This window comes from Erythrolamprus reginae, chromosome 6 (genome assembly GCF_031021105.1).
Source record: "Erythrolamprus reginae isolate rEryReg1 chromosome 6, rEryReg1.hap1, whole genome shotgun sequence".
NCBI lineage: Eukaryota > Metazoa > Chordata > Lepidosauria > Squamata > Dipsadidae > Erythrolamprus > Erythrolamprus reginae.
Window position 1 is genome coordinate 21,019,340 of NC_091955.1, and position 8,291 is coordinate 21,027,630.

The window sequence follows — 8,291 nt, forward strand, 5'->3', positions numbered from 1 at the left end:
ATACTTAGGAAAGCCCACGATTGCTCTCGCAGCTGCATTCTGCACGATCTGAAGTGCCAAGACATAGCAATCCTGGTCCCTCACTTGGATTGCTACTTTATCCAAAAGTAGATTGGATAAATCCAAGCAGGACCAGTCTACTAAGGGATAATTTAGTATCATCTCTGGGTTGGTGAGGGACAGAGAATGCATCCAAATACTACTTGCAGAGAAACAATAGAAGGATAGGGGTAGTTCTCTATTGCCTACGTATGAGCAGGGGCGGATTCCACTTACGGATGTTACCAGTGCACTCCCCACGGAGCTCTGAGACTCCAGTGCGCACCCATGCATGTCCAAGCGAGATTTTGCTTCTGCGCATGCACAGGAAGCAAAACTTTGTGAAGGGACGCATGCGCAAGTGAGATGTTGGCATTTTTTTTTGCTTCTGTGCATGCGCAAGAAGCAAAATCTTGTAAAAGGATGCATGTGCAAGATTTTGGCTTTTTTTTTTGCTTCCGTGCACGCGCACAAGCAAATATCGCCAAAATCTCACGTGCAATTTTATTTTATTTTATTTTATTATTTTATTATTTTTTATTATTTTTTATTATTTTTTATTATTTGATTTATTTATTTATTTATTTTATTTTATTTTATTTTATTTTATTTTATTTTATTTTATTATTTTATTTATTTATTTATTTAATTTAATTTTATTTATTTTATTTGTATGCCGCCCCTCTCAGGGGACTCGGGGCGGCTAACAACAGTAATAAAAAACAGCATGTAACAATCCAATACTAAAACAACTAAAAACCCTTATTATAAAACCAAACATACCATGCATAAATTGTAGAGGCCTAAGGAGAAAGAATATCTCAGTTCCCCCATGCCTGACGGCAAAGGTGGGTTTTAAGGAGCTTACGAAAGGCGAGGAGGGTGGTGGCAATTCTGATCTCTGGGGGGGGGAGTTGGTTCCAGAGGGCCGGGGCCGCCACAGAGAAGGCTCTTCCCCTGGGTCCCGCCAAACAGCATCGTTTAGTTGACGGGACTCAGAGAAGATTTTGGGACTCCTTGCAAGATTTTGCTTCCTGTGCATGCGAACAAGAAAATCTCGCTCGGGCATGCAAGCATGAGCGGCGGGGACAAAGAGCTGCGCGCACAGTTCCATTTTCCCTACCGGACTTACAGCATGGCCCGTACTGATAGGAACCCAATACTGCTTCTGAGCCCCCACTATAATATAAATTATATGGTAATGCCTATCCGAATATAAGGAAAGATATGGCATTGCCATATTATTCATAGTATAGTGCACATAGAAGCTAATTTGATAATATGCATCAACATCAGTGGTGGGATTCAAATGTTTTTACTACAGGTTCTGTTGGCGTGGCTTGATAGGCGTGTCAGGGGAAGGATACTGTATAATGTCCATTCCCACTCCAGGGGAAGGTTACTGAAAAATCCCCATTTCCTTCCAATCAGCTGGGACTTGAGAGGCAGGAAATAGATGGGAGTGGAGCCAGTCAGAGGTGGTATTTACCGGTTCTCCGAACTACTCAAAATTTCCACTACAGGTTCTCCGAACTACTGAAAATTTCCACTACCGGTTCTCCGAACTACTCAAAATTTCCACTACCGGTTCTCCGAACTACTCAGAATTTCCACTACCGGTTCTCCGAATTACTCAGAATTTCCACTACCGGTTCTCCGAACTACTCAAAATTTCCACTACCGTTTCTCCGAACTACTCAAAATTTCCACTACCGGTTCTCCGAACTACTCAAAATTTCCACTACCGGTTCTCCGAACTACTCAGAATTTCCACTACCGGTTCTCCGAATTACTCAGAATTTCTACTACCGGTTCTCTGAACTACTCAAAATTTCCACTACTGGTTCTCCGAACTACTCAAAATTTCCACTAACGGTTCTCCAGAACTGGTCAGAGTCTGCTGAATTCCAACTGTGGACAACATCATGCTCTCTTTATGCCACTTAATAAATGTAAAGAACTACAGCTTTAGGGACTATGCAGGCTGGGGGAATTCTAGCTCTTGAATCGATACACCTTCCAATTGCCAAGGTTAAGAAACACTATTCTGTGCTATTAACATCGTATTCCTAATTGCCTTCACAGCATGATTCCTCCAATTCCACAGGGAGTTTGAATTGTAGGCAAGTGTGTGATACATAGGGCTTTCCAATTTCCTTTATTTTGTGGGCTGTGTTGTCCTTCTGATAGCTTGTCACAGGTCACATCCTCGTGTTTTTTGTTTTTTTTTAAATTTAAATTAATTTTTAACAAATTCATATTACACACAACATAAAACAGTGCATAGTTAAATGTGCCCCCCACCCAGACACACACACATTCCCCACCACCAAATCGGGGGTATTCTTGTATAGTCCACTTGACCCAAGAGCAATATATCTATTTACATATTATAGAGTGATTCCAATTTATTTCTTGTAGCTTGGTCTCGGATTCTGCTTGTCATATATCGTCTTACCTTGTCCCACCGTCCCATCAGCCGTTCCAACTCAGTTTCATTTTCCGAATTTATCCTTTTATCCATAATTTCAAATTGAATATGATCCACCATGTACCTATACCAATTTTGCATTGTCCATTTTGTCGCATCCTTCCAACCAAAGACTATTACTGCCTGAGCGCTTTCTATTGCTGCTTTTTTTATTTCTCTAAATTCTCCCATCGCATTGCTTTTAACTAGTACTGCCATTTCCTTAGTGATTGTCCATTGTATATTTAGCATTCTATTGATATCCTCTTTCACTTTTTGCCAAAATTCCTGCACTATCGGGCATTCCCAGAACATATGCATAAACACTCCTTTATCTTGACACCCATGCCAACAATTACCCCTGACATTCTGCTGAAAGTGTGCGAGTTGAACGGGAGTAAAATACCACTTATGTACTATTTTCCTTCTCATTTCCCTGATTCTTGTATTTTTAATTTTCCTTATATTTTCTACTATATTTTCCATCTCTTGTACCTCTACTTGTATCTCATTTTGCCACCAGGTCACATCCTCAATATGGCAGACTAAGGCTTAAAAGAGCAAGCTTTAAAGTTGTCACTTTACCTCTTGAAACCTCACAGCATGCAGCAACAAAAAATGACCCGTGTGTTTAGTTCCATCCAATTTGCGAAAGGGGCAGCAAAAAGTAACAAGCCGCCAGATGACTTTTTAAAAATTCAACCCAGTTTTACTCACCTGCTGTTGGAGGTACCAGCTGGTGTAGTTTTTGCATAGCAACTCCTCCAGGGTAATTGAAGTGGGACACATAGAGCGATGCTCCTGAGTAAGCAGCATTAGCAAAAAGGTGTGCTATAACAAGCATAGTGCCTAATTTGTATAACCACGATTTCTTGTAATTGTTTACACTGTGTAGAAAAAGAAAAATAGTGTATTTAGTGGGTACCGTATAGCCAACTCAAATACACAGCTGTTGAAAGATCACACTGAATGTTAGATTGCATGAATTGTAGATGTCGTTTTTGTATTGTATTAAACTTGTTTACTGTCAGAGGCGAGAGCCCTGGGATTATGTCCTATATGCACAAGAGTTTGAAATTGGCATTTCCATCTTCAGTTAAAGAATGATGCTCAAACCCAATTAGTCCTAGTTCTAAAACACAGGTCAAAGTCAAGCTGATTTAGAATACAGTGTTCCCTCGATTTCCGCGGGGGATGCATTCCGAGACCACCCGCGAAAGTCGAATTTCCGCGAAGTAGAGATGCGGAAGTAAATACACCATTTTTGGCTATGGACCATATCACAAGCCATCCCTTAACACTTTAAACTCCTAAATTACCATTTCCCATTCCCTTAACAACCATTTACTTACCCTTATTACTGGTACTCACCATTAAATAGTGATCCTGATATTTATAAATATAATTATTTATTAACAATAATAATTTTTTTGTTATTTATTTGCAAAAATTATTAATTTGGCGATGGCGTATGACGTCATCGGATGGAAAAAAAGGTGGTATAGGAAAAAAACCGCAAAGTATTTTTTAATTAATATTTTTTGAAAAACTGTGGTATAGACTATCCGCGAAGTTCGAACCAGCGAAAATCGAGGGAACACTGTATTAATATACCGATCTAGTCAATTTATTCAGGTTGATAATAAATCCCGGTTAGATAGAAATGAAAGTAAAACTTTGCTATCTTGGAAGAAGTTGAAACTTTTAGTGCAGAGGTCCCTAACCCCTGGGCTGTGGACCTCATTGAGAACCAGGCAACGCAAGCAGAGGGCGAACACGCTTGCTTCAAAGCTTCATTTGCGCATGTACAGGATTAAGCTGTGCATGAAAAAACCATCCCTCCCCCTTTCCACCACTGGTCCATGGAGTCAGGAAGATTTGGGACTGCTGTTTCACTGGATTTTAAAGAAAAAAAAAGGGGGGGGCAGAATATACTACATATAATATGTACTAACAAAATGAGATTTGTTTTTATGGAGGTTTTTTTTCATTCTTTGTAAAGACAGAGGTTCTCAATCTGAGTATTGCATTGGCAGTTCTGTGTTAGCAAAAACTTCAGAAGAGAAGGATTTAGGGGTAGTGATTTCTGACAGTCTCAAAATGGGTGAGCAGTGTGGTCGGGCAGTAGGAAAAGCAAGTAGGATGCTTGGCTGCATAGCTAGAGGTATAACAAGCAGGAAGAGGGAGATTGTGATCCCCTTATATAGAGCGCTGGTGAGACCACATTTGGAATACTGTGTTCAGTTCTGGAGACCTCACCTACAAAAAGATATTGACAAAATTGAACGGGTCCAAAGACGGGCTACAAGAATGGTGGAAGGTCTTAAGCATAAAACGTATCAGGAAAGACTTCATGAACTCAATCTGTATAGTCTGGAGGACAGAAGGAAAAGGGGGGACATGATCGAAACATTTAAATATGTTAAAGGGTTAAATAAGGTTCAGGAGAGAAGTGTTTTTAATAGGAAAGTGAACACAAGAACAAGGGGACACAATCTGAAGTTAGTTGGGGGAAAGATCAAAAGCAACGTGAGAAAATATTATTTCACTGAAAGAGTAGTAGATCCTTGGAACAAACTTCCAGCAGACGTGGTTGGTAAATCCACAGTCACTGAATTTAAACATGCCTGGGATAAACATATATCCATTGTAAGATAAAATACAGGAAATAGTATAAGGGCAGACTAGATGGACCATGAGGTCTTTTTCTGCCGTCAGTCTTCTATGTTTCTATGTTAGTTTGCTGTGGTTTAAAAGTTTGCATATTTTATAATCCAAAAAGGTCGTGGGAAATGTCACTTATTCATTCTCATCAGGTCTTAAGGCCAATATTAAGTGACAGGTGCCCCGAGGGAACGACAAAATAAGAATCTTTTATTCTAAGTCAGCCTTTCCCAATACGGAGCCCACAAGATGATTAAGACTGCCACTCCCAAAATTCCTATCAAATTTGGAGAAGAATGTGATTGATACATTAACAAGCGGCGAATAATGAAGCCAAGATCTTGAAACAGAAATTAAATATAGTACGTACAACTACACTTACATTCGCGAGCAGCCTTTGGCAGCCACTATATTCAAAACTGGAAACGTGTATATTATAAACCGCAGCTCTTTGTGTGGGAGAAAAGAATACAAGGAAATAAAACCAAGCGAAGGTAGAATTAAGACCCAACATCTTCGGTCTACTGCTCCTAGTGGTAGAAATACAATGCTGCAACCCAGAGCACGAGGCAAAGCAGAGTAAAAATACCACAAAAAAGGTGAGGTCTTTGAAAAGACAGTTAAGGAATTTTTTTTAATTTAAAAAAAAGGCTATTTGAATTAATAATTTTCTCAATGTGGTATCTTCTACATTTCTAAAATTGTCTACAACATCATGTATTGGATTTGTTATTATGTATTGTTTTTACTTTGTTGTGAGCCGCCCCGAGTTTGCGGAGAGGGGCGGCATATAAATCCAATAAATCTAATCTAATCTAATCATATAGCTACTTGAAACTTTCTAGAAAAAAACCTCATTTTTAATGTTTTCTTACCTTTTTGTTTCTTTGCTGTATGAATAAGCTACTTTATCATACATAACATTATCTTGCCTCCCAAGGACAATTCCATCTGTCTGTCCATTACCCTGGGGGGGGGAACTATTGACCCCCTCAGAGACGGTGCGCAACTTGGGCGTCCTCCTCAATCCACAGCTGACATTGGAACACCATCTTTCGACTGTGGCGAGGAGGGCGTTTGCCCAGGTTCGCCTGGTGCACCAGTTGCGGCCCTATTTGGACAGGGAGTCATTGCTCACAGTCACTCATGCCCTTATCACCTTGAGGTTCCATTACTGCAACGCTCTCTACATGGGGCTACCTTTGAAAAGTGTTCGGAAACTCCAGATCGTGCAGAACGCGGCCACGAGAGCCATCGTGGGGCTTCCCAGATTCGCCCACGTATCTACAACACTCCGTGGCCTGCACTGGCTGCCGATCAGTTTCCGGTCACAATTCAAAGTGTTGGTCATGACCTTTAAAGCCCTACATGGCATTGGACCAGAGTACCTCCGGAACCGCCTGCTACCGCACGAATCCCAGCGGCCGATAAGGTCCCACAGAGTTGGCCTTCTCCGGGTCCCGTCGACCAAACAATGTCGTCGACCAAACAATGTCGTTTGGCGGGCCTCAGGGGAAGAACCTTCTCTGTGGCGGCCCCAGCCCCCTGGAATCAACTCCCCCCGGAGATTAGAACTGCTCCCACCCTCCTTGTCTTCCGTAAACTACTTAAGACCCACACACTTTTTCTGGACCATGTCCCCCGCCCATGTGCACTCCCCACTATCTGTGCCACCTCCCAATAATGCCTCCCTGATTCACACAGCACCTCTGCCACACTCCCAGTCACACCCTTCCTGAGCCATGCTGCTTACCCACGACCTCCCTAACCAATATGGCACCTCTTGTGCAACCTGATGTCAGAGTTAATTTTAGTTAATCCTAGTCTCCCTTAATTTTCAAATTCAGCAAAAACATGTGATATATATATATATATATCAAATTTGTTGATATATAATAATAATAATAATAATAATAATAATAATAATAACTCATATTATTGCTCATTTTTCGACCACTTTTTCGGGGTGGGATAAGCCCGAAAAAGTGGTCGAAAATGAGCAAGCAAAACTACTGTGGGACTTCCGACTTCAGACAGACCGAATTCTGAAGCATAACACACCAGACATTGTGATCGTGGAGAAAAAGAAAGTATGGATCATCGACATCGCAATCCCAGGAGACAGCAGAATTGAGGAGAAGCAGCTAGAGAAATTAGTGAAATACGAAGATCTAAAAATCGAGCTACAATGACTTTGGCATAAGCCAGTGAAAGTGGTCCCAGTGGTACTTGGCACGCTGGGCGCAGTGCCAAAGGATCTCAGCGGACATTTGAAAACCATTGGAATTGAAAAAATCTCCATCTGTCAATTGCAAAAGGCTGCTTTATTGGGATCGGCAAACATAATTAGCCGCTACATCACACAGTCCTAGGTGCTTGGGAAGCGCTCGACTGGTGATGAAATACGAAATCCAGCATAGTGATCTCGTTTGCTGTGTTCTACTGACATAATAATAATAATAATAATAATAATAATAATAATAATAATAATAATAATAATAATTTATTAGATTTGTATGCCCTCCCTCTCCGAAGACTCGGGGTGGCTCATAACAGTAATAAAAAGCAGTATAGCAATAGAACAAATCTAATAATAAAAAGATATATAAAACCTCAACTATTAAAAACCATACAGCACATACATACCAAACATAAAATATAAAAGCCTGGGGGAGATGTCTTAATTCCCCCATGCCTGTCGATATAGGTGGGTCTTGAGTAATTTGCGAAAGACAAGGAGGGAGGGGGGCGTTCTAATCTCCGGGGGGAGTTGATTCCAGAGGGCCGGGGCCACCACAGAGAAGGCTCTTCCCCTGGGGCCCGCCAAACGACATTGTTTGGTCGACAGCACCTGGAGAAGGCCAACTCTGTGGGACCTTATCGGCCGCTGGGATTCGTGCGGTAGAAGGCGGTTCCGGAGGTATTCTAGTCCAATGCCAATGTAGGGCTTTAAAGGTCATTACCAAAACTTTGAATTGTGACCGGAAACTGATCGGCAGCCAGTGCAGGCCACGGAGTGTTGTAGAAACGTGGGCAAATCTGGGAAGCCCCACGATAGCTCTCGCGGCCGCATTCTGCATGATCTGAAGTTTCCGAACACTTTTCAAAGGTAGCCCCA

The 8,291-nt window shown here is 41.4% G+C and overlaps 1 protein-coding gene across 6 annotated transcripts in view; it reads right to left on the reverse strand.

Moving 5' to 3' along the window:
- The window catches only part of ALG12 (ALG12 alpha-1,6-mannosyltransferase), a 46,772-nt gene that overhangs the window by 22,488 nt on the left and 15,993 nt on the right, over window positions 1-8,291 (reverse strand). For all 6 annotated transcript variants that reach the window (XM_070755371.1, XM_070755376.1, XM_070755375.1 and 3 more), the window contains 2 exons: window positions 5,556-5,779; window positions 3,227-3,396 (listed from right to left, as the gene is read on the reverse strand). In XM_070755371.1, coding sequence (XP_070611472.1) covers window positions 3,227-3,396; window positions 5,556-5,779 — 394 coding nt within the window. The remainder of the gene's footprint in view (window positions 1-3,226; window positions 3,397-5,555; window positions 5,780-8,291) is intronic.